Below are 26,916 nucleotides of genomic sequence, written 5' to 3' on the forward strand. Positions count from 1 at the left end.
TCAAGAGGATCTTTTACTAGGAGATCGTTTATTATTCATGTCTCATTACACAGGACCAGATCTAAGATAGCTTGCTCCCTTGTAGGTTTTGTAACATACTGTTCTAGGAAACAATCCCGTATGCATTCTATGAATTTCTCCTCAAGGCTACCCCCTGCGATTTGATTTGACCAATCGATATGTAGGTTAAAATCCCTCATGATTACTGTCATTCCTTTTTCACAGCCTTGATTATTGTCCGTCCCACCATGTAGTTATTATTTGGGGGTCTATAAACTACGCCCACCAGTGACATTTTCCCCTTACTATCTCTAATCTCCACCCACAATGATTCAACATTTTGTTCATTAGAGCCAATATCATCTCTCACAACTGCCCTGATATCATCCTTTATTAACAGAGCTACCCCACCTCCTTTCCCTTCTTGTCTATCTTTCCGAATTGTCAGATACCCCTGTATGTTTAATTCCCAGTCTTGGCCACCCTGCAACCACGTTTCTGTAATGGCCACCAAATAGAAACATAGAAACATAGAAAATAGGTGCAGGAGCAGGCCATTCAGCCCTTCTAGCCTGCACCACCATTCAATGAGTTCATGGCTGAACATGAAACTTCAGTACCCCATTCCTGCTTTCTCGCCATACCCCTTGATCCCCCGAGTAGTAAGGACTTCATCTAACTCCCTTTTGAATATATTTAGTGAATTGGCCTCAACTACTTTCTGTGGTAGAGAATTCCACAGGTTCACCACTCTCTGGGTGAAGAAGTTTCTCCTCATCTCGATCCTAAATGGCTTACCCCTTATCCTCAGACTGTGACTCCTGGTTCTGGACTTCCCCAACATTGGGAACATTCTTCCTGCATTTAACCTGTCTAAACCCGTCAGAATTTTAAACGTTTCTATGAGGTCCCCTCTCATTCTTCTGAACTCCAGTGAATACAAGCCCAGTTGATCCAGTCTTTCTTGATAGGTCAGTCCCACCATCCCGGGAATCAGTCTGGTGAATCTTCGCTGCACTCCCTCAATAGCAAGAATGTCCTTTCTCAAGTTAGGAGACCAAAACTGTACACAATACTCCAGGTGTGGCGTATTTGTAATGATTTGTGCCATCAACTCATTTACGTTATTTTGAATGCTGCATGCGTTTAGGCAGAGTGTTTTAATACTAGTTTTTAAACCATGATTTTTAGTTTTGACCCCTCCTGCAGCCCCTTTTATATTCATACATATTGTCCCTTCCTATCACCTTGTGGTTTACACTTACCCCAGTGCTACTCTGCTCTGTTGCCTCCTGCCTTTTGCATTCTTTCTTGGGGTCCTGTTCATCTGAGCTCTCACCCACTCTAACTAGCTCAGAGCCCTCTCCTGGGTTCCGAATACTCCTCGCATTGAGGCACCGAGCTTTCAGGCTTGCCTTTTTATTACACTTTGCCCCTTTAGAATTTTCCTGTACATTGGCCCTTTTTGTTTTTTGCCTTGGGTTTCTCTGCCCTCCACTTTTACCCATCTCCTTTCTGTCTTTTGCTTCTGTCTCCTTTTTGTTTCCCTCTGTCTCCCTGCATTGGTTCCCATCCCCCTGCCATATTAGTTTAACTCCTCCCCAACAGCACTAGCAAACACTCCCCCTCGGACATTGGTTCCGGTTCTGCCCAGGTGCAGACCGTCCGGTTTGTACTGGTCCCACCTCCCTCAGAACCGGTTCCAATGCCCCAGGAATTTGAACCCCTCCCTGCTGCACCACTGCTCAGGCCTGCGAAGGAATTTTTTAACGTCTGATGCCGTTCTGGTGGTTTGGCGATACGTGTGTTCCTGAGGGGAAACGTTCCCTGAGGCAGTATCCGTCAGGGACAGGGGGTCTTTCATTCCCCTTTTTATCCTGGCAAGATTAAAATCCAAATCATAGAGATGGAAGGGCAGTGCTTTCGCACATTCTACCATCCAGTTGGTCCATGTCCTTCTGAGCTGCATAACTCCTGGTCGCCCCGACTGTGGGCCCCCCCCTTCCCTTGAACCCCCCCAACCCCTGCACCCCTTCTCCCCCTCCCCGCACCCCTTTTCTCCCTCCCCTCGAGCCCCCACGCCCTGCACCCCTCTCCCCCTCCCCGCACCCCTTCTCCCCCTTCCCCAGAACCCCCCACCCCCTGCACGCCCTTCCTCCGCGCACCCCTTCTCCCCCTACCCGCACCCCTTCTCCCCCTCCCCTCGAGCCCCCATGCCCTGCACGCTTCTCCCCCTCCCCGCACCCCTTCTCCCCCTTCCACAGAACCCCCCACCCCCTGCATGCCCTTCCTCCACACACCCCTTCTCCCTCTCCCCTAGAACCCCACCACCCCCTGCACCCCTTTCCCCCCCTCCCCGCACCACCTCTGCCCCTGCACCCCTTCTCCCCCCTCCCCCGGACCCCCTCTCTTGCTCTACCCCCCCCGGACCCTCTCTCCCCCCACCACGCGGACACCCCCTCCCCCCGGACCCCATCCCTTTTCCCCCCTGGACCTCTTCTCTCCCAATCCCCCAAACTGCTTCGAACCCCCCGAACTCCTCGCCACTCCTGCCTCACAGGTTGAGATAGGGACAGGGGACCGATTGCGCTCAGACCGATCGCCGGTTGGCTGCATTCCCACCAATTCCCAGAGACCTGCCAGAACTATTCTGATGACTTCCTGCTTTATCCGTTAGGTTATGGTCTGGATCCATGGCGGTGCGTTCGTGTTGGGAGACGCATTGCTGTATGACGGATCTGCGCTTGCAGCCTACGAGGACGTGGTGGTGGTGGTGGTCCAATATCGGCTGGGTCTTCTTGGGTTCCTCAGGTACACAGAACCTCTCACTCCATGTAATCTTTTCCATGTTATAGGGTTCTGTTTTTACAGCACCGAATCCTCAATTCCACAGGCTCTGACTCCCAGGGCAGGTACAGCACGGGTTAGATACAGAGTAAAGCTCCCTCTACACTGTCCCATCAAACACTCCCAGGGCAGGTACAGCATGGGTTAGATACAGAGTAAAGCTCCCTCTACACTGTCCCATCAAACACTCCCAGGGCAGGTACAGCACGGGTTAGATACAGAGTAAAGCTCCCTTTACATTGTCCCATCAAACACTCCCAGGGCAGGTACAGCACGGGGTTAGATACAGAGTAAAGCTCTCTCTACACTGTCCCATCAAACACTCCCAGGGCAGGTACAGCACGGGTTAGATACAGAGTAAAGCTCCCTCTACGCTGTCCCATCAAACACTCCCAGGGCAGGTACAGGGGGTTAGATACAGAGTAAAGCTCCCTCTACACTGTCCCATCAAACACTCCCAGGGCAGGTACAGCACGGGTTAGATACAGAGTAAAGCTCCCTTTACATTGTCCCATCAAACACTCCCAGGGCAGGTACAGCACGGGTTAGATACAGAGTAAAGCTCCCTTTACATTGTCCCATCAAACACTCCCAGGGCAGGTACAGCACGGGGTTAGATACAGAGTAAAGCTCCCTCTACACTGTCCCATCAAACACTCCCAGGGCAGGTACAGCATGGGTTAGATACAGAGTAAAGCTCCCTCTACGCTGTCCCATCAAACACTCCCAGGGCAGGTACAGGGGGTTAGATACAGAGTTGGAGAGAGGCGGGAGTCGAGAGAGGCAGCGGCCTATAAAAGGCTCAGCAGTCCGGGGAGCGTCGAGAGAGGCGGGAGTCGAGAGAGGCGTGACTTGTGCAGCTCCAGCTGAGAGAAGTCAAAAAAGAAGTAGAAAGAAATCAAAAGGTGACGTCACAGCCAACGTGGTAAGTGATTGGCTGCTGATTGGTGAGTAGTTTTTCTTTTTCTTTATTAGTCAGTAACTTTTAACATTGTTGTCGGCAATTTAAGTGTATCTAAGGGTTAAGTCATGGCAGGACAGCTCGGTCACGTGATATGCTCCTCCTGTACCATGTGGGAACACGGGGACAACACCAGTGTCCCTGACGACTACATGTGCGGGAAGTGTGTCCACCTCCGGCTACTGACGGTCCGCGTTGCGGAGTTGGAGCTGAAGGTGGATTCACTCTGGAGCATCCACGATGCTGAGAATGACGTGAGTATCACGTGTAGCGAGTTGGTCTTACCGCAGGAGAAGGGTCCACAGCCAGCGAGGGAATGGAAGACCAGCAGGAAGAGTAGTGCAAGGAAGGTAGTGCAGGGGTCCCCTGCGGTCATCCCCCTGCAAAACAGATACACTGCTTTGAGTGCTGTTGAGGGGGATGACTCATCAGGAGCGGGCAGCAGCAGCCAAGTTCATGGCACCGTGGCTGGCTCTGTTGCACAGGAGGGCAGGAAAAAGAGTGGGCGAGCGATAGTGATAGGGGATTCAATTGTAAGGGGAATAGATAGGCGTTTCTGCGGCCGCAACCGAGACTCCAGGATGGTATGTTGCCTCCCTGGTGCAAGGGTCAAGGATGTCTCGGAGCGGGTGCAGGACATTCTAAAAAGGGAGGGAGAACAGCCAGTTGTCGTGGTGCACGTTGGTACCAATGACATAGGTAAAAAAAGGGATGAGTTCCTACGAAATGAATTTAAGGAGCTAGGAGCTAAATTAAAAAGTAGGACCTCAAAAGTAGTAATCTCGGGATTGCTACCAGTGCCACGTGCTAGTCAGAGTAGGAATCGCAGGATAGCTCAGATGAATACGTGGCTTGAGCAATGGTGCAGCAGGGAGGGATTCAAATTCCTGGGGCATTGGAACCGGTTCTGGGGGAGGTGGGACCAGTACAATCCGGACGGTCTGCACCTGGGCAGAATCGGAACCAATGTCCTCGGGGGAGTGTTTGCTAGTGCTGTTGGGGAGGAGTTAAACTAATATGGCAGGGGGATGGGAACCAATGCAGGGAGATAGAGGGAAACAAAAAGGAGGCAAAAACAAAAGACAGAAAGGAGATGAGGAAAAGTGGAGGGCAGAGAAACCCAAGGCAAAGAACAAAAAGGGCCATTGTACAGCAAAATTCTAAAAGGACAGAGGGTGTTAAAAAAACAAGCCTAAAGGCTTTGTGTCTTAATGCAAGGAGTATCCGCAATAAGGTGGATGAATTAACTGTGCAAATAGATGTTAACAAATATGATGTGATTGGGATTACGGAGACGTGGCTCCAGGATGATCAGGGCTGGGAACTCAACATCCAGGGGTATTCAACATTCAGGAAGGATAGAATAAAAGGAAAAGGAGGTGGGGTAGCAGTGCTGGTTAAGGAGGAGATTAAGGCAATAGTTAGGAAGGACATTAGCTTGGATGATGTGGAATCTATATGGGTAGAGCTGCAGAACACCAAAGGGCAAAAAACGTTAGTGGGAGTTGTGTACAGACCTCCAAACAGTAGTAGTGATGTTGGGGAGGGCATCAAACATGAAATTAGGGGTGCGTGCAATAAAGGTGCAGCAGTTATAATGGGTGACTTTAATATGCACATAGATTGGGCTAACCAAACTGGAAGCAATACGGTGGAGGAGGATTTTCTGGAGTGCATAAGGGATGGTTTTCTAGACCAATATGTTGAGGAACCAACTAGGGGGGAGGCCATCTTAGACTGGGTGTTATGTAATGAGAAAGGATTAATTAGCAATCTCGTTGTGCGAGGCCCCTTGGGGAAGAGTGACCATAATATGGTGGAATTCTGCATTGGGATGGAGAATGAAACAGTTAATTCAGAGACCATGGTCCAGAACTTAAAGAAGGCTAACTTTGAAGGTATGAGGCGTGAATTGGCTGGGATGGATTGGCGAATGATACTTAAGGGGTTGACTGTGGATGGGCAATGGCAGACATTTAGAGACTGCATGGATGAACTACAACAATTGTACATTCCTGTCTGGCATAAAAATAAAAAAGGGAAGGTGGCTCAACCGTGGCTATCAAGGGAAATCAGGGATAGTATTAAAGCCAAGGAAGTGACATACAAATTGGCCAGAAATAGCAGCGAACCTGGGGACTGGGAGAAATTTAGAACTCAGCAGAGGAGGACAAAGGGTTTGATTAGGGCAGGGAAAATGGAGTATGAGAAGAAGCTTGCAGGGAACATTAAGACGGATTGCAAAAGTTTCTATAGATATGTAAAGAGAAAAAGGGTTAGTAAAGACAAACGTAGGTCCCCTGCAGTCAGAATCAGGGGAAGTCATAACGGGGAACAAAGAAATGGCAGACCAATTGAACAAGTACTTTGGTTCGGTATTCACGAAGGAGGACACGAACAACCTTCCGGTTATAAAAGGGGTCGGGGGGTCTAGTAAGGAGGAGGAACTGAGGGAAATCCTTATTAGCCGGGAAATTGTGTTGGGGAAATTGATGGGATTGAAGGCCGATAAATCCCCAGGGCCTGATGGACTGCATCCCAGAGTGCTTAAGGAGGTGGCCTTGGAAATAGTGGATGCGTTGACAGTCATTTTCCAACATTCCATTGACTCTGGATCAGTTCCTATGGAGTGGAGGGTAGCCAATGTAACCCCACTTTTTAAAAAAGGAGGGAGAGAGAAAACAGGGAATTATAGACCGGTCAGCCTGACATCGGTAGTGGGTAAAATGATGGAATCAATTATTAAGGATGTCATGGCAGTGCATTTGGAAAGAGGTGACATGATAGGTCCAAGTCAGCATGGATTTGTGAAAGGGAAATCATGCTTGACAAATCTTCTGGAATTTTTTGAGGATGTTTCCAGTGGAGTGGATAGGGGAGAACCAGTTGATGTGGTATATTTGGACTTTCAGAAGGCGTTCGACAAGGTCCCACACAAGAGATTGATGTGCAAAGTTAGAGCACATGGGATTGGGGGTAGTGTACTGACATGGATTGAGAACTGGTTGTCAGACAGGAAGCAAAGAGTAGGAGTAAATGGGTACTTTTCAGAATGGCAGGCAGTGACTAGTGGGGTACCGCAAGGTTCTGTGTTGGGGCCCCAGCTGTTTACACTATACATTAATGATTTAGATGAGGGGATTAAATGTAGTATCTCCAAATTTGCGGATGACACTAAGTTGGGTGGCAGTGTGAGCTGCGAGGAGGATGCTGTGAGGCTGCAGAGCGACTTGGATAGGTTAGGTGAGTGGGCAAATGCATGGCAGATGAAGTATAATGTGGATAAATGTGAGGTTATCCACTTTGGTGGTAAAAACAGAGAGACAGACTATTATCTGAATGGTGACAGATTAGGAAAAGGGGAGGTGCAAAGAGACCTGGGTGTCATGGTACATCAGTCATTGAAGGTTGGCATGCAGGTGCAGCAGGCGGTTAAGAAAGCAAATGGCATGTTGGCCTTCATAGCAAGGGGATTTGAGTACAGGGGCAGGGAGGTGTTGCTACAGTTGTACAGGGCATTGGTGAGGCCACACCTGGAGTATTGTGTACAGTTTTGGTCTCCTAACCTGAGGAAGGACATTCTTGCTATTGAGGGAGTGCAGCGAAGGTTCACCAGACTGATTCCCGGGATGGCGGGACTGACCTATCAAGAAAGACTGGATCAACTGGGCTTGTATTCACTGGAGTTCAGAAGAATGAGAGGGGACCTCATAGAAACATATAAAATTCTGACGGGGTTAGACAGGTTAGATGCAGGAAGAATGTTCCCAATGTTGGGGAAGTCCAGAACCAGAGGTCACAGTCTAAGGATAAGGGGTAAGCCATTTAGGACCGAGATGCGGAGGAACTTCTTCACCCAGAGAGTGGTGAACCTGTGGAATTCTCTACCACAGAAAGTTGTTGAGGCCAATTCACTAAATATATTCAAAAAGGAGTTAGATTAGGTCCTTACTACTAGGGGGATCAAGGGGTATGGCGAGAAAGCAGGAATGGGGTACTGAAGTTTCATGTTCAGCCATGAACTCATTGAATGGCGGTGCAGGCTAGAAGGGCCGAATGGCCTACTCCTGCACCTATTTTCTATGTTTCTATGAGTAAATCTCCCTCTACACTGTCCCATCAAACACTCCCAGGGCAGGTACAGCACAGGTTAGATACAAAGTAAAGCTCCCTCTACACTGTCCCATCAAACACTCCCAGGGCAGGTACAGCACAGGTTAGATACAGAGTAAAGCTCCCTCTACACTGTCCCATCAAACACTCCCAGGGCAGGTACAGCACGGGGTTAGATACAGAGTAAAGCTCCCTCTAGACTGTCCCATCAAACACTCCCAGGGCAGGTACAGGGGGTTAGATACAGAGTAAAGCTCCCTCTACACTGTCCCATCAAACACTCCCAGGGCAGGTACAGCACGGGGTTAGATACAGAGTAAAGCTCACTCTACACTGTCCCATCAAACACTCCCAGGGCAGGTACAGCACGGGGTTAGATACAGAGTAAAGCTCGGTGTCAAATCTTTGTTTGATAATGCTCCTGTGAAAGGCCTTGGGAAGTTTTACAACGTTGAGGGCGCTGTATAAATTCTAGTTGTTGTTACACGTCTCAGACAGAGCAATGTGCAGCTGCCATTCTGCCCTCAGCACAGGGGATGAGCACCTCCCAGGAAACTGGGGTCTGCTGGATCAAGTGGCAGCACTGAAGTGGGTTCAAGAAAACATCGAGAGCTTCGGAGGTGACCCAGGTTCTGTCACCATATTTGGAGAATCTGCCGGAGGAATGAGTGTCTCGTTACACGTACGTTGTGGGTCTTTATTTCCAATATTCTCCCCTCCTCTGTTTCGAGAACATGTTGGTTAACATTTCTACAGATTGAGGTTGCAAGCTTTACCCGTGGTCCCATTCATCATGGCTGAGCTAAAGACAATGGGCCTCTTGGCTCCAACAGTGGGCACTTAGCCTCATCCTAAAAGGCGAATTTAACGTGACATTTTTCAAATTGTGACAGAAACAGACCCTTCGGCCCACCTGCACCAAGCCAGTGTTTATGTTCCACACCAGCCTCCTCCCACCCTCCTTCCTCTCACCCCATCCCCATATCCTTCGATTCCTTTCTCCCTCATGTGTTTATCCAGCTTCCCCCTTCCCACTCTCCGCTCCTCCAGATTGTGACAAAGTACTTTCTGAAGGTTCACGACTGAGCAGTGTATTCCCCAACATCGCAGCATCATAACAGGAGTCGGCCATTCAGCCCCTCGAGCCCCTTCTGCTATTCAATCAGATTATGGCTGGTCTGTAGCTCAACTCAACTACCTGCCTTTGTTCCCATGTCCCTCGATACCCTTACCCAACAATAAACTATTCATCGCAGTTTTGACATTTTCAATTGGCCCCCAGCATCAAAAGCCTTTTGGGGAAAGAGTTCGAGATTCCCACCACCCTTTGTGTGAAGAAGTGCTTCCTGACATCGCCCTGAACAGCCGAGCTCTCATTTTGAAATTGTAGCCTCTTGTTCCTGATTCCCCCCACCAGAGGCAATTGTTTCTCTCTATCTCTCCTATCGAATCCCTTTATAATTTCAAACAACTCAATCTGCAGTCCAGCTGATACCTACAGCCACCTGTTGCCCATCTACCTGCAAATAGAGTAAGGCTTCCCAGAGTAGGCTCCCCCAGGGGAAGGGGCGGGGGAGAGGGGGGCTTTAGAAAGGGTCTGAGCTGACGGCCGCTCTACTTGTTCTTTGTACAGATTGTTTCTCCCTTGTCCGCTGGTCTGTTCCATAAGGCCATTTCAGAAAGTGGCACGTCGCTGATTAAAACGGCTAAAGATCCGGACCCTAAATCATTTGCTCGGGTAAGTTGCTATTTTTAAAAATCAGAGGAGTTTTGATTATTTGACTTGATTAAACTTGTTCCCACATGATTAAAAAAAAAACACGGAGCCAACCAGGTTGACAATATTAAGATGCAGGAGCTTGAATCCCAAGCCCCTTCCCATTCATTCCCACTGTACACAATCCCAATGGACCCAAACCCCTTCCCATTCACTCCCACTGTACACAATCCCAACAGACCCAAACACTTTCCCAGTCACTCCCACTGTATAGAATCCCAATGGACCCAAACCCCTTCCCATTTACTTTAATCAAATATATTTGCATCTACTTTGCTGGAGATAAGAGACTCTGTTATGCCACCTAAAGTCAAGTATAGAAACATTTTTTAGCATAATGATGTAAGTCTGACAGTCTATCCTGACATTCGTAAAGTCACTCCTCTTAATTCATGTTTACTTTTGGTACTTTGCATCAAGGCCTTTCACACATGTAACAGATCCCTGTAACCCACTGACTGTAGATTACCACGTGTAAAAGAACCTGTAACCCACTGACTGTAGATTACCACGTGTAACAGAGCCTGTAACCCACTGTCTGTAGATTACCACGTGTAACAGATCCCTGTAACCCACTGACTGTAGATTACCACGTGTAAAAGAGCCTGTAACCCACTGACTGTAGATTACCACGTGTAACAGAGCCTGTAACCCACTGACTGTAGATTACCACGTGTAACAGAGCCTGTAACCCACTGACTGTAGATTACCACGTGTAACAGAGCCTGTAACCCACTGACTGTAGATTACCACGTGTAACAGAGCCTGTAACCCACTGACTGTAGATTACCATGTGTAACACAGCCTGTAACCCACTGACTGTAGATTACCACGTGTAACAGAGCCTGTAACTCACTGACTGTAGATTACCACGTGTAACAGAGCCTGTAACCCACTGACTGTAGATTACCACGTGTAACAGAGCCTGTAACCCACTGACTGTAGATTACCATGTGTAACAGAGCCTGCAACCCACTGACTGTAGATTACCAAGTGTAACAGAACCTGTAACCCACTGACTGTAGATTACCACGTGTAACAGAGCCTGTAACCCACTGACTGTAGATTACCACGTGTAACAGAGTCTGTAACCCACTGACTGTAGATTACCACGTGTAACAGAGTCTGTAACCCACTGACTGTAGATTACCACGTGTAACAGAGCTGTAACCCACTGACTGTAGATTACCACGTGTAACAGCCTGTAACCCACTGACTGTAGATTACCACGTGTAACAGAGCCCTGTAACCCACTGACTGTAGATTACCACGTGTAACAGAGCCTGTAACCCACTGACTGTAGATTACCACGTGTAACAGAGCCCTGTAACCCACTGACTGTAGATTACCACGTGTAACAGAGCCTGTAACCCACTGACTGTAGATTACCACGTGTAACAGAGCCTGTAACCCACTGACTGTAGATTACCACGTGTAACAGAGCCTGTAACCCACTGACTGTAGATTACCACGTGTAACAGAGCCTGTAACCCACTGACTGTAGATTACCACGTGTAACAGAGCCTGTAACCCACTGACTGTAGATTACCACGTGTAACAGCCTGTAACCCACTGACTGTAGATTACCACGTGTAACAGAGCCCTGTAACCCACTGACTGTAGATTACCACGTGTAACAGAGCCTGTAACCCACTGACTGTAGATTACCACGTGTAACAGAGCCCTGTAACCCACTGACTGTAGATTACCACGTGTAACAGAGCCTGTAACCCACTGACTGTAGATTACCACGTGTAACAGAGCCTGTAACCCACTGACTGTAGATTACCACGTGTAACAGAGCCTGTAACCCACTGACTGTAGATTACCACGTGTAACAGAGCCTGTAACCCACTGACTGTAGATTACCACGTGTAACAGAGCCTGTAATGGTGTAAAAAGTAAGCTCCCAATCCATGTTCTTTCCGGATGGCCCACGATCGGGGCTTCTGACCAGTATTGGATCCGGTCACTTTACTGTGTGAGGACATTCTAGGCGGACATTTCAGAGTCTGTAAGGTTTCCAAAATGATGATCTGTCAGCCATCCCTACAATCAAATATGTAATTAATCAATGGTTGGTGTGGAATTAGCAGCCGGTGACAGGATGTGAATCGTTGGATAAAAGTATCACTGTGTTGGCTCAGCTCCACCATGGCACCAGCATTATTCCCATTTTGATTCCCGCTGTACATTTCCAACGATGAGCCTTGCCCATCAGTAGTGCACGCTGGGAAACCGCGATGAGCCCTGCGGGATTTCCCAGTACCCATTCCCGCCGGAACAGGCACTTCCAGCAAGTTGGTATATCATAAGAACAGGAGATCAGTCAGCTCCTGTAGCCTGATCCGCCAATCAATTAGGTAATTGCTGATCTGTATCTTAACTTCATCGACCCGTCTCAGTTCTATAAATTTCCAACTGACCCCCGGCCTCCACAGCATTTTGGGGGAGAGAGTTCCAGATTCCCACGGCCCTTTGTGTGAAGAAGTGTTTCCTGACATCATCCCTGAACGGCCTGGCTCTAATTTTAAGGTGACGCCCCCTTGTTCTGGACTCTCCCCACCAGAGGAAATAATTTCTCTCTGTCAACTCCATTAGTCAACTTAGAAACCTCAATTAGATCACCCCTTATCTCCTATATGCGAGAGAATGCAAGTCTATTCTATGCAACTTGCCCTCATTATTCCACCCTTTAAGCCCCGGATTAATTCTGGTAAATCTGCAATGTGCCCCCTTCAAGGCCAATATACCCTTCCTGAGGTGCACTGAACCCAGTTCTCCAGATGGGGTCTGAGCCGAGCTTTACACAACTGGAGCAGCAATTCCAGCACTTTGTATTTATTATATTTTCAGTAAGACATCACAAACAGACAGGCTTTAAGATGGCTGATAACTTCAGGAAACCAATCAGATGACTCCCTCTTTATTGTTGTAAAGAACAATGGCTGCACTGCCACAGTAGTCCACTGCGTGGAGATATATATATTACACTTATCCCTCCTTAATGAAGAAGTAATTATAACAAAATAATAATGTACAACTTGAATGGTTATACATAACAAAAGATATGGGGCTAGAACCTGCATTTATTTTGCCTGCTTAACACCCATTTTACCATTGAAATGACCTATAACGCCCAGATATCTCCCATTTAGCCACAAAATGGAAACTGACGCCCATTTTTAGGAAAATTATCACTGAGCGTTACTTTCCCCATGTGCTTAATGGCGGGAAAAAATATTAACGCCCGCCCATTTTTTGGGGGCGGAATCATCAGAATGGAAGAAATCAGTGCCCATAATATCGCCCAGCGTTACTTTCCGCACTGATTTAACACCGAGATTCAATATTAACGCCCGCCCACTTTTTTTGTCGTGAAGAGCATATTTACCCAAACTAACGCCCAGCAGATTGCCCATTGTCAATTTCACCACCTCGCACAAATATCGGCCACAATATCGCTCGCCCAAAAAACCGCCCACAAAAAGTGGAACTGCTCTGAACGGATGCCAGTGGTGTGGCTGGCATTTTTTAAATCCCACTCTTACGTGAGGAGCTGATATCTGAACAATTTGACTGAAAGAGCGCTGATGTGAGTGACAACACTGACACACTGCTGTGTGTGTGCAGCTCAGACATCAATGGTGCCCTTCATCTTGGTGCCAGTTAAAGCTTACGTTGATTGATCTTAAGTTGTATTTAACCCTTTCACGGTAAGGTATCACCAGTGTGTAATGGTCCAGCTATCTGAGACAATGCGCAACAAGGTTATGTTCAATAACAAAAGTTTAATACCAACATTGGTCTGAAATCATAAGTATCACAGCCAATAACACCCAACCCCCGCCCACACCCCACTTTTTCCACCATTGACATAAACCACATGTTCAACATGTCCAGCAACACAGAATACAAAAGCAAAGCAGGAGCGTGGTCCCCAGCCCCCATACATTACAACCAATTGCATGCACCCAGATGGAGATATAACACAGCCATCACCTGCGGACCTCACTTTCCTTCCCCCCTCCCCTTCTTCTCCCCATTGCTACCCCTTCCCCTCCTCGCTCCACGGCGCCTGGCCGAGGATGTCCTCATAGGGGGTGGATGAAGGCAGATGCAGTTGGTGGACGGGTACTGGAGCGGGGGATGCTGAGGGGGCAACATTCTCTGATGCAGAAGCAGGATCTTGGTCCTTGCTCTCATCTGTCCTTCGCAGGGGTGGTGCGGAACCGAGGGGTGGACTGCCGCGCTCGGGGACCACTGGGAGGCCTGTGGCAGCAGTGTTCCTGGCTATCGCATCCAGGGACCCCGCCATCCGTGGAATGTACTCGGTCATGGTGCCAGAGATGGTGGCCACCTATTGGGATATGCCCCCCGATGAGCTTGTCACCAATGTCTACAGTCCTCCTAGACGACTGTACCATCTCTCCACTGTCATGTGGCGCTCGTGGAACAGACCTGCCGCGTCCACGGGACCTCCGCGGGGTCGGCGCCGTCCTGGGGACAAATGGGATGCCCTGTTGCGAGGTGCTTGGGGCCAGTACCTCCAGAGTGGAGATGGGAATGACCGGAGGACCACTAGATGGCCTTGGGGTGGAATGGCTTCTGGAGCGTGGCGATGCAGGTTCCTCGAAGTCCGCGCTCTCATCCGTGGAGAAGAGACCCAGTGGATTGACGGGCGAGAATCGGAGCTCCTCAGCATCAGATGTAGTAGGATCGTCCATCGACTCCTGCCCCACACCCCAACTTCTGGCCTCTGTGGTCTTGCCTGGGGCTGTGCTGCCTGGCTGAGCTGCAAAACACAAATGAGGTTATTAGAGGAGAAGGGGGTGCTAGGGTGACAAGGTGAGTCCAGTGCTACACACAGCATATGCACGACAAAAGTACCACCGCTCTCAAAATCATCACAGACATCACATTTCATGACCATCAACACATTTGCATTCCAATGATTGTCATTAGGCCAGCATTATTTCTATGACAACAGTAGAAATCCTCTATCATATACGATTGTTCGGATATGAGTGGGTGTGGCATCTATAGACTTTACATTATACAATGGTGTAAGCTTTGCTCACGTGGCATTACTTCAGGGTCCGTGGCTGTCCGGGGGTGCTTCCCCACGAGTGCGAGCACCCACTCCTCCATGTCAGTGATGTCGCTGGGGACTGGTGGCCCCCCACCCATTCGCCTCTGCACGGACCTCTTCGTCGATAGCTTCTCCTGTAAAAGGTGACAGGATGAGATGGCATGAGATCATTGCATGATATCATTGCTAGGTACTGTCACAGACACTGATACAACACATAACCGACAGATGTAATCATGATTATTATGATAATTATCAATCTTTACCTAAAGACGTACACCGTGACTGCAGGCTTTGAGTAAAACATTCCCGGGTAAAAGTGAAAGACCTCACTTTTGATGATAGTCACTCATGACTTATAAATCAAATGATATAAATACATAAGTACATGTAAATCAATGTAATACTTACTCTTGCGGATCCCACAAGGTCGTTCCATCGTTTGGGGCATTGGTTGTCCTCACGCACCTCGTTGGTTGCCGACGAGACCACCTCTGTTATTTCGGTCCATATCTTCTGGTATGCCTTTGGGGTGGGCTTGTGTCAAATCACCCCAGCGTAACTCGACCTCCTGCAGGAGGGAGGCATTTGCCTCGTCCGAGAACCTGCTGGCTCTTTTGCGGCCTCTCTCACCTCACTGTTCTCTCCAGCGTAAGTCTCCACAGCATGCTGTGATGCCTTCTCCTCTCTCTCCATTATAGGCCACATTTGGTCAAATATGTGACTGGTAACATACATTGTTTGCCTACTTGCTGTGAAGCTCTAAAGTCTCCCTCCTTCCTTCCAAAGCAGCCACACCACACCCAGCCACGCCTTCAGTCCCTCTGAGTTCCCTCTCTCTTTGTCTCCTCTTCTGCGCATGTCATGATGACTCTTGCCCTCCAGAATCGTGGGAATCGAGCGTTGCCATGCCATTGCTAAGGATGGCCACACTTTACGGCACAATACCAGTAGCAAAAAAATGTAATGCTACCGCCCATTTTATATCGATCGCGGTAACGCCCATTTTCAAATGTGGAAACTAGGTGCTTTGAGAATGGGCGAGAAGCCGGCGATCTGAAAACCCTTTTTTAACGCCCATGCCGGAATTAACGCCCATTTTTGGGCGATAACCACAAAAATGCAGGTTCTAGCCCATGAACTTATTTTACCATATTTACAAATCAAGCTTAACCACTTAGTTTCTGTTTTGAAGAGGATACCTTTGCTCTCGAACAGAACCTTCTAAACATGGTGTCGAACTTAGACTCATTCGAGGCTGATCCTGAGGAAAGTTTTCCTCCAAGGGATGCCCTTGATTTACAGTTGAACTCTCTACAACTTCAGACCATTTGTCTTCCTGACTCGGACTCGCACTTAAATTCTGACTTTTCTCTTGGACTTGTTTCCAGTACATTTGATGTAGGATTTGCTACTGGTATTTGATTTGTATCAAAACTATCTGATGAGTTAGAAATAATCAAATCATTCCAACTTTGAACTCCTTCCACATCTGTAGGTAAAATATGATCAATGTGAACAAACCTAACCTGTCCATCATCAAACATCTTAACCAAATATGTGCGAGGACCACATATCATCACCACTCTTCCTGGTAACTACTTTAACCATTTATGGTGATGGTTCTTCACGCTCACCTTCTGATTTAATTTTACACTTCTCCCTTTTACTCTACCTCTCATGATTCTCTTTCTGTCTTAATTGATTCCCTTCTACGGACTGTGCCAAGTTTGGTTTTAACAACGAAAGTCTGGTTCGTGGCTGTCGTTTGAGAAACAACGCTGCTGGTGTTCTACCAGTAGTTGTATGAGGAGTATTACGATACGTAATTTGAAAATTAGCCAATTTGTGGTCAAATGACAACTGTCATTTCTTTGGATTTGGATCCAACATCTGTTTGAGGGCACGTTTTACAATTTGTACTATGCGCTCTGCTGAACCATTTGAAGCAGGGTGGTATGGTGGAACCTTGGTATGTTTCACACTATTTTTGCTCGTGAACTGTGCAAATTCTTCTGAACAAAATTGTGGTCCATTATCAGAAACAATTTCTTCTGGGAGGCCAAATGAAGAAAATAATCTTTGCAAAATGTCTAATGTTTTACTTGTTATTTTCCGCATTGGAACCACCTCGACCCACTTCAAATGGTTATCAATCACAATGAACAGTTGTTGTCCTTCTAGCTCAGAAAAATCAATATGTAGCCTTTGCCACACCCTGGGAGGCCATTTCCATGGCTGTAATGGTACTGGTGGTGGTCGCTTGCTTACCGATTGACATGTCATACACAGACTAACAATGTACTCTATATCTTTTATCAGACCTGGCCACCATAAGTAACTGCGTGCAAAACTCTTGGTCAAGCACATTCCCAGGTCATGGCGATCTCCTAATAATTTGGACCTGAATTTATTTGGTATAACCACTCTTGCACCCCCCATGATGCAATCTTTATCGACTGATATTTCATTCCTACGAATGAAGAATGGATGAATATCTTTGTCTGTTACCTGGTTTGGCCATCCATTTGCAATGTAATCATATACCTTTGACATATCTGTGTCGTATTTGGTTGCTCCACCAATCTCTTCAGCTGTAACTGGCAGTTAATCATTGTTTGAAAAATAGAACACTTCGGCCTTATCGGCTGTAACTTGTAATGCGGAAGGCAATCTAGACATAGCATCAGCAATACTGTGATCAGCTGACCGTCTGTATTCAATATTATATGTATATGCTGACAAAATCAAAGCCCATCTCTGCATTCGGGCTGCAGCTAATGTTGGAACTGAGGTCTTTGGATGGAGGATTGCTGTCAGGGGCTTATGGTTCGTAACGATGGTAAACTTATGATCATACAAGTATTTGTGGAACTTCTTGACCCCAAAAATGAATGCCAAAGCTTCCCTTTCGATTTGCGCATAATTACGCTCACTGGCACTGAGAGTGCGTGAAGCAAAAGCAATTGGTCGCTCCTCCCCACTACATAGTACATGAGAGATCACTGCCCCAACTCCATACGGAGAGGCATCACATGCTAGCTTGATCTCCTTAGATACGTCATAGTGAACTAACATGGTGCTCTTTACCAATTGGCTTTTACACTCCTTGAATGGACCTGATTTTTCAATAGTTCATTCAGTGTATGTAACACTGTAGCCAAATTTGGTAGGAACTTCCCATAATAGTTCAGAAGACCCAAAAATGATCAAAGTTCAGTGACATTCTTGGGAGTGCGTGCATTTCTGATTACATCCAGCTTTCCTTTGCTTTGAAGTAAACTATCTTTGTCTATTCTGTGCCCTAAGTACTCCACTGAGATTTTAAATAACTCACACTTGTGAGCAGTCACTCATACTCTGTGCTTCTCTAGCCATTTGAGGACTTCATTCAATATGTTGTTATGAATTTGCCTCTTTGGTACTGAAATTAGCATGTCATCCAAATAACATACTATCCCTTCAATACCTTGCAAAATCTGGTTCATCGCCCCTTGAAATATGGCGGGGGTGGAAGATACTCCAAATGGTAGCCTATTAAATTGATATAGGCCTAGATGAGTATTTATAGTCAAGCATGACTTGGAATCCTCATCTATTCAAATTGTAAATACGCATTTGTAAGATCCAACTTTGAGAAAATCTGACCACCTGTCAGTGTTGTGAACAAATCTTCTACATTTGGCAATGTATTAGGGAGATTACCCTCTAGAACCTGGTTTACGGTTACTTTATAATCACCACACAATCTTGCCTTATCATCAGACTTAGGTACAACAACAATGGGTGTAGCCCAATTACATAGATCTATCTTAGAGATAATGTTCACAATCTCTAATCTTTTGAGTTCTTGCTCAACTTTCTCCTTGAGTGCATATGGGACGTGGCTTGCAATAAACTGGTCTAGCGTCCTTCTGTGCCCTGACACTCGCCTTGAAGCCTTGGATCGGACTGCCCGTTTTGCAGAACATCTTTGGATACTTCTTGATGACATCATCCTTTGATGCAAATCTCGTTTCAACACAAAAAATCTCACTCCAATCCAGCTTCAGTGATCCCAACCAATTTCTTCCGAGTAAGGCAGGCTTGTCTCCTGCCACTACTAAGCGATCTTTGTATTTCACTGGTACGGTAATACGACCTACCACAGGAATGTTCTCTCACGAGTAGCCTCGCAGCTCTAGGATTTCTCAAATGGGAAATCAGGCAATTTGTCGAGGTATAGCGACACCGGTACGACACTCACTGATGCACCAGTGTCGATTTCCGTGGGTATCTTGGTTCCTGCAACATCTACGTGGATGATCATACTTTTCGAATCGCTGTTAATTAACCTCGTGCTCCTGATGATGTGTAACTCTAAAACCTCCTCGTCCTGTTGTTTTTCTTCCATGCTATGTAGTCTCTGGGGATTTCTACTTATAGCTTTGAAAGTTGGTTTACTCTTCAATCGGCATGCCTTCGCAAGATGCCCAGTTTTCCTACAGAAGGAACACTCTGCCTTCACATATGGACAACTTTGAGCAATGTGTTGTCCCAGGCACCGATAGCACGACTTCAATGCTCTGTTACCTTGACCAGTTGCTGAGACCTTGGGGCCCAACTGCCTTTTACTTTTAACCTGCAGGCAATTTACCTCGATTGCCTGACGACTGGAAATGGTACAAAATTCTCGGGAATATTGGTCGGCCATGACCATTGACATAGCTGTCTGACACGCTAAATCAAAAGTCAAGTAACTTTCTTCTGATCACATCATTTTTCATCCCACAAACAAAGCGGTCACGTAATGCTCGGTCCTGAAAGTTTCCGAAATTACAGTGAATGGATAGCTTTTTTTAATGCTACAATGTACTCACTGATACTTTCTTGGGTTAACTGATCTCGTATTCAGAAACGATAACTTTCAGCAATTTTCAGGGGCTCAGGACTGCAGTGCTGTTCTAACTTAGTTAGAATCTGCTTAAGTGATTTGTCCTTGGCTTGATAGGCACAAGCACATTTTTCAGGGTTTCATACACCTCGGGCCCTACTTCAGTTAAGAAAATAGCCCGTTTCTTTCTAACACCACCTGGTTATGGTTTTCATCATCGAGGACTTCGATGATACTATTTGCAGTGAAAAACATTTCTAGCCACTCCACAAACGCTCCGAAACCTTCACGCTCACATTGAAACTCCCTCAAGCGCCCTATTATTCCCATATGCACGGCCATCTGGACTCTGGCGGTCCAGTTAAGTGTGCTTGTAATTTACCTTGGATTTTTAGCTGTTAATCAAAACAGAAATTCTCAAAGTCTCTCTGTCAGATCACTGAATCCTCCAACAAAAATTTCAGCTAGGTTATCTGATTATCCGATCCTTGTTGCCAATGTTATGTTTTCAGTACGACCTCACAAACACACAGGCTTTAAGATGGCTGATAACTTCAGGAAGCCCATTAGTTGACTCCCTCTTTATTGTTGTAAACAGCAATGGATGCAATGCCATAGTAGTCCACTCGGTAGAGCTATAAATTACAGTATTCCAGCCCCCTGGAGATGAAGGCCAACATTCCATGAGCGTTGGACTCTGGAATGTGAGAATTGGGGATCCCCGCTCCTGGTTTCAGAAGCCCTTATCTAACAGTACCACCTGGTTGGTGTCAGTTGATCCGGATCGGTTGCAAAGCGGAGTTGATTGTGGTGAAATGGCCCATTGATTAAATTGAGTAACTGATGATCTCGCTGGAAACTCTGCAGATTATTGCCAATATGACGGGCTGTGACAGTGATCATTCCTGGGAGATTGTCGATTGCCTCAGGAAGCGGTCTGAAGAGGAGATATTGAACCTCACCAGCAGCACAGTACGGTGAAACTCGTTATTTTATTTCTTTCAGTTGTGAATATTTTCATTTGTGTGTCAAATGTAACAACACCGTCCCCCACACCATCCCACACACTTAGTCTCAACCTTCACCCTGTTAAAACCAAGGCACATTGCAATGTCCTATTCTAATCTCATCTTGATATTGTGCGAGTGTGTAAAACGGGTAGTACTGAGTCGGCAGCCCATTTACACTGTCGAATAAAGTCAATATCTACCAATTCAGTCCCACTGCTTTTGAACGGAACTTGGGTGCTGCTGGCAAGGCCGGCATTTATTGCCAATCCTACTCGCCTCATACAGCTGAGTGGCTCACTCGATCATTTCAGAAGACAGTTAAGAGTCAACCATATTGCTGTGCGTCTGGAGTCACCTATAGGCCAGACCGGGTAAGGACGGCAGATTTCCTTCCCTAAAGGACATTAGTGAACCAGATGGGTTTTTATATCAATCCAGTAGTTCCACAGTCACCATTACTGATACTAGCTTTTTATTCCAGATTTATTTAATTAACTGAATTTAAATTCCCCAGCTACCTCGGTGGGATTTGAACTCGTGTCTCTGGATCATTAGTCCAGGCCTCTGGAATTCTGGTCCCGTAACTTAACCGCTGTGCTACCGTAACTCTGGAACTCCTCGTCTCTCTCCTCACTGCCTCCTCCAGACTGTTAATAACTCACCACAACCTTTCTTCATTTCTCTGCTACTCTTTACAGCCTTGGCGGTGTCGTGCACCTTGAGCCTCTGAGCTTCTCTGGGGATGTTCAGTCACTAAATATCCTCCTTGCTCAGTTATTGGGGGTCAGTGGCGAGAGCAGCTCCAGATCTGTGACAGATGGACAGTTCGCACAGCCACCAAGGGGGTGGGTGTTGGGGGTAGAAACATAGAAACATAGAAAATAGGTGCAGGAGTAGGCCATTCGGCCCTTCGAGCCTGCACCGCCATTCGATAAGATCATGACTGATCATTCACCTCAGTACACCTTTCCTGCTTTCTCTCTATACCCCTTGATCTCTTTAGCCGTAAGGGCCATATCTAACTCCCTCTTGAATATATCCAATGAACTGGCATCAACAACTCTCTGCAGCAGGGAATTCCACAGGTTAACAACTCTCTGAGTGAAGAAGTTTCTCCTCATCTCAGTCCTAAATGGCCTACCCCTTATCCTAAGACTGTGTCCCCAGGTTCTGCATTTCCCCAACATCGGGAACAATCTACCCGCATCTAACCTGTCCCGTCCCGTCAGAATCTTGTATGTTTCTATGAAATCCCATCTCATCCTTCTAAACTGCATTGTATAATGGCCCAGTTGATCCAGTCTCTCCTCATAAGTCAGTCCATCCATCCCGGGAATCAGTCTGGTGAACCTTTGTTGCACTCCCTCAATAGCAAGAACGTCCTTCCTCAGATTAGGAGACCAAAATTGAACACAATATCCCAGGTGAGACCTCACCAAGGCCCTGTACAACTGCAGTAAGACTTCCCTGCTCCTATACTCAAATCCCCTAGCTATGAAACATAGAAACAGAGAAAATAGGTGCAGGAGTAGGCCATTCAGCCCTTCTAGCCTGCACCGCCATTCAATGAGTTCATGGCTGAACATGCAACTTCAGTACCCCATTCCTGCTTTCTCACCATACCCCTTGATTCCCCTAGTAGTAAGGACTTCATCTAACTCCTTTTTGAATATATTTAGTGAATTGGCCTCAACAACTTTCTGTGGTAGAGAATTCCACAGGTTCACCACTCTCTGGGTGAAGAAATTCCTCCTCATCTCGGTCCTAAATGGCTTACCCCTTATCCTTAGACTGTGTCCCCTGGTTCTGGACTTCCCCAACATTGGGAACATTCTTCCTGTATCTAACCTGTCTAACCCCGTCAGAATTTTAAACGTTTCTATGAGGTCCCCTCTCATTCATCTGAACTCCAGTGAATACAAGCCCAGTTGATCCAGTCTTTCTTGATAGGTCAGTCCCGCCATCCCGGGAATCAGTCTGGTGAACCTTCGCTGCACTCCCTCAATAGCAAGAATGTCCTTCCTCAGGTTAGGAGACCAAAACTGTACACAATACTCCAGGTGTGGCCTCATTAAGGCCCTGTACAACTGTAGCAACACCTCCCTGCCCCTGTACTCAAATCCCCTCGCTATGAAGGTCAACATACCATTTGCCTTCTTCACCGCCTGCTGTACCTGCATGCCAACTTTCAATGACTAATGAACCATGACACCCAGGTCTCGTTGCACCTCCCCTTTTCCTAATCTGCCACCATTCAGATAATATTCTGTCTTCGCGTTTTTGCCCCCAAAGTGGATAACCTCACATTTATCCACATTATACTGCATCTGCCATGTATTTGCCCACTCACCTAACCTGTCCAAGTCACCCTGCAGCCTCTTAGCGTCCCCCTCACAGCTCACACCGCCACCCAGTTTAGTGTCATCTGCAAACTTGGAGATATTGCACTCAATTCCTTCATCTAAATCATTGATGTATATTGTAAAGAGCTGGGGTCCCAGCACTGAGCCCTGCGGCACTCCACTAGTCACTGCCTGCCATTCTGAAAAGGACCCGTTTATCCCAACTCTCTGCTTCCTGTCTGCCAACCAGTTCTCTATCCACGTCAGCACACTACCCCCAGTACCATGTGCTTTAATTTTGCACACCAATCTCTTGTGTGGGACCTTGTCAAAAGCCTTTTGAAAGTCCAAATACACCACATCCACTGGTTCTCCCTTGTCCACTCTGCTAGTTACATCCTAAAAAAATTCCAGAGATTTGTCAAGTATGATTTTCCCTTTCATAAATCTATGCTGACTCGGTCCAATCCTGTCACTGCTTTCCAAATGCTGCTATTTCATCCTTAATAATTGATTCCAACATTTTCCCCACCACTGATGTCAGGCTAACCGGTCTATAATTACCCACTTTCTCTCTCCCTCCCTTTTTTAAAAAGTGGTGTTACATTAGCTACCCTCCAGTCCATAGGAACTGATCCAGAGTCGATAGACTGTTGGAAAATGATCACCAATGCCTCCACTATTTCTAGGGCCACTTCCTTAAGTACTCTGGGATGCAGACTATCAGGCCCTGGGGATTTATCGGCCTTCAATCCCATCAATTTCCCCAACACAATTTCCTGCCTAATAAGGATATCCTTCAGTTCCTTCTTCTCACTAGACCCTCGGTCCCCTAGTACTTTCGGAAGGTTATTTGTGTCTTTCTTCGTGAAGACAGAACCAAAGTATTTGTTCAATTGGTCTGCCATTTCTTTGTTCCCCATTATAAATTCACCTGATTCTGACTGCAGGGGACCTACGTTTGTCTTCACTAATCTTTTTCTCTTCACATATCTATAGAAGCTTTTGCCGTCAGTTTTTATGTTCCCAGCAAGCTTCTTCTCGAACTCTATTTTCCCCCTCTTAATTAAACCCTGTGTCCTCCTCTGCTGAATTCTAAATTTCTCCCAGTCCTCAGGTTTGCTGCTTTTTCTGGCCAATTTATATGCCTCTAACTTGGATTTAACACTATCCTTAATTTCCCTTGTTAGCCACGGTTGAGCCACCTTTCCCGTTTTATTTTTACTCCAGATAGGGATGTACAATTGCTGAAGTTCATCCATGTGATCTTTAAATGTCTGCCATTGTCTATCCACTGTCAACCCTTTAAGTATCATTTGCCAGTCTATTCTAGCCAATTCACGCCTCAAACCATCAAAGTTACCTTTCCTTAAGTTCAGGACCCTAGAGTCTGAATTAAGTGTGTCACTCTCCATCCTAATAAAGTATTCTACCATATTATGGTCTCTCTTCCCCAAGGGGCCTCACACAACAAGATTGCTAATTAGTCCTTTCTCATTACACATCACCCACTCTAGGTTGGCCAGCCTTCTAGTTGGTTCCTCGACATATTGGTCTAGAAAACCATCCCTAATACACCCCAGGAAATCCTCCTCCACCGTATTGCTACCAGTTTGGTTAGCCCAATCTATATGAAGATTAAAGTCGCCCATGATAACTGCTGTACCTTTATTGCACACATCCCTAATTTCTTGTTTGATGCTATCCCCAACCTCACTACTACTGTTTGGAGGTCTGTACACAACTCCCACCAGCGTTTTCTGCCCTTTGGTGTTCCACAGCTCCACCCATACCGATTCCACATCATCCAAGCTAATGTCCTTCCTTACTATTGCATTAATTTCCTCTTTAACCAGCAAAGCCACCCCGCCTCCTTTTCCTTTCTGTCTATCCTTTCTAAATGATGAATACCCCTGGATGTTGAGTTCCCAGCCTTGGTCACCCTGGAGCCATGTCTCCGTGATGCCAATTACATCAGACCCATTAACTGCTATCTGCGCAGTTAATTCGTCCACCTTATTCCGAATACTCCTCGCATTGAGGCACAGAGCCTTCAGGCTTGTTTTTCTAACACACTTTGTCCCTTTAGAATTTTGCTGAAATGTGGCCCTTTTTGCTTTTTGCCTTAGGTTTCTCTGCCCTCCACTTTTACTTTTCTTCTTTCTATCTTTTGCTTCTGCCCCCATTCTACTTCCCTCTGTCTCCCTGCATAGGTTCCCATCCCCCTGCCATGTTAGTTTAACTCCTCCCCAACAGCACTAGCAAACACTCCCCCTAGGACATTGGTTCCGGTCCTGCCCAGGTGCAGACCGTCCGGTTTGTACTGGTCCCACCTCCCCCAGAACCGGTTCCAATGTCCCAGGAATTTGAATCCCTCCCTGCTGTACCACTCCTCAAGCCACGTATTCATCTGCGCTATCCTGCGATTCCTACTCTGACTAGCATGTGGCACTGGTAGCAATCCTGAGATTACTACTTTTGAGGTTGGAGGGGGGGCATGGCGGGTGAGGTGGGGGGTGTGGGAAGGGGTGAGTGGGGGGTATGGGAGGGTGGGTGTGGGATGGGTGGGTGGCGGGGGTGGGGTCCATCGTGTGTTTTCACAGCTTTACAGCCGGTGCATCAGCAGCGATGTGTCCTGTTAAACTTTTTTCTGTTTTTTCTTTTCCCATGAGGTGTTCCACAGTCTACTGGTGGTGGATGGGTTCTTCTTGCCCCGAGATCCTGAACAACTGATTGAGGCAGGAGAGGTAAACTCGGTCCCGTATTTGTTGGGAGTCAACAATCATGAATGTGGCTGGATGTTGGCGAAGGTGAGATTAATTTAACCCTTTTTTTGCCAACAGTGCTGAATGACCACCAGTTTGTGGAAAGCTAATTGCCGAACTCTAGTGTGTGTGTGGAGCTGAAGGGGGAAGCTCCCACTTCTCCTGATTGGTGTTGATTCCTTGCTCATGTCGAGCATCAGTAGCCCCTCTCGAACCTCACCCAAGTGCCCACGCCTGTGTTCCCCCCATCATCATCGGCAGTCCCTCGGAATCGAGGAAGACTTGCTTCCACTCTTAAAATGAGTCCTTAGGTGGCTGAACAGTCCAATACGAGAGCCACAGACCCTGTCACAGGTGGGACAGACAGCGGTTGAGGGAAGGGGAGGGTGGGACTGGTTTGCCGCACGCTCCTTCCGCTGCCTGCGCTTGGTTTCTGCATGCTCTCGGCGACGAGACTCGAGGTGCTCAGCGCCCTCCCGGATGCACTTCCTCCACTTAGGGCGGTCTTTGGCCAGGGACTCCCAGGTGTCAGTGGGGATGTTGCACTTTATCAGGGAGGCTTTGAGGGTGTCCTTGTAACGTTTCCTCTGCCCACCTTTGGCTCGTTTGCTGTGAAGGGAGTCTCGTGTCAGGCATGCGGACAATGTGGTCTGCCCAGTGGAGCTGGTCAAGTGTGGTCAGTGCTTCAATGCTGGGGATGTTGGCCTGGTTGAGAACCTCGCCCAAATGCCCATTTTTCACGTGGCCCACGCCTGTGTTCCCCCCCCCCACGCCTGTGTTCCCCCCCACGCCTGTGTTCCCTCCCCCCGCCTGTGTTGGAAAGATATTCACCTGTGGAGAGGCCAAGGTGGGCAGGTGGGTATGGTGCTGGGCTCCTTATCCATTGGGCAGACGAGGCTCGGGCACAGGTCATGGTCTCACCGGTGAAGCAGTAATGTCCCATCCTGTTGGCTAGGGCCTGCCAATTTGATGCTTTATTTTTCCACACAAAGGGCAGTGGAAATCTTTAACACTCACTCTCAGAAAGCTGGGTATCATTTTACATTTTCAACACTGAGTTAAGTAAAATAATGTTGGCCAAGTGTATCAAGGGATATAGAGCAAAGGTGATTAAATGGAGTTTTGGTACAGACCAG

The 26,916-nt window shown here is 47.2% G+C and overlaps 1 protein-coding gene across 1 annotated transcript in view; it reads left to right on the forward strand.

The window, feature by feature from the left end:
• Positions 1-26,916, forward strand: part of LOC139279005 (fatty acyl-CoA hydrolase precursor, medium chain-like) — a 62,118-nt gene that overhangs the window by 9,592 nt on the left and 25,610 nt on the right. The window contains exons 4-8 of the mRNA XM_070898315.1: positions 2,678-2,811; positions 8,450-8,603; positions 9,555-9,659; positions 20,531-20,635; positions 25,688-25,825. Coding sequence (XP_070754416.1) covers positions 2,678-2,811; positions 8,450-8,603; positions 9,555-9,659; positions 20,531-20,635; positions 25,688-25,825 — 636 coding nt within the window. The remainder of the gene's footprint in view (positions 1-2,677; positions 2,812-8,449; positions 8,604-9,554; positions 9,660-20,530; positions 20,636-25,687; positions 25,826-26,916) is intronic.

Source organism: Pristiophorus japonicus, chromosome 13 (assembly GCF_044704955.1).
Source record: "Pristiophorus japonicus isolate sPriJap1 chromosome 13, sPriJap1.hap1, whole genome shotgun sequence".
NCBI classification, from domain to species: domain Eukaryota; kingdom Metazoa; phylum Chordata; class Chondrichthyes; family Pristiophoridae; genus Pristiophorus; species Pristiophorus japonicus.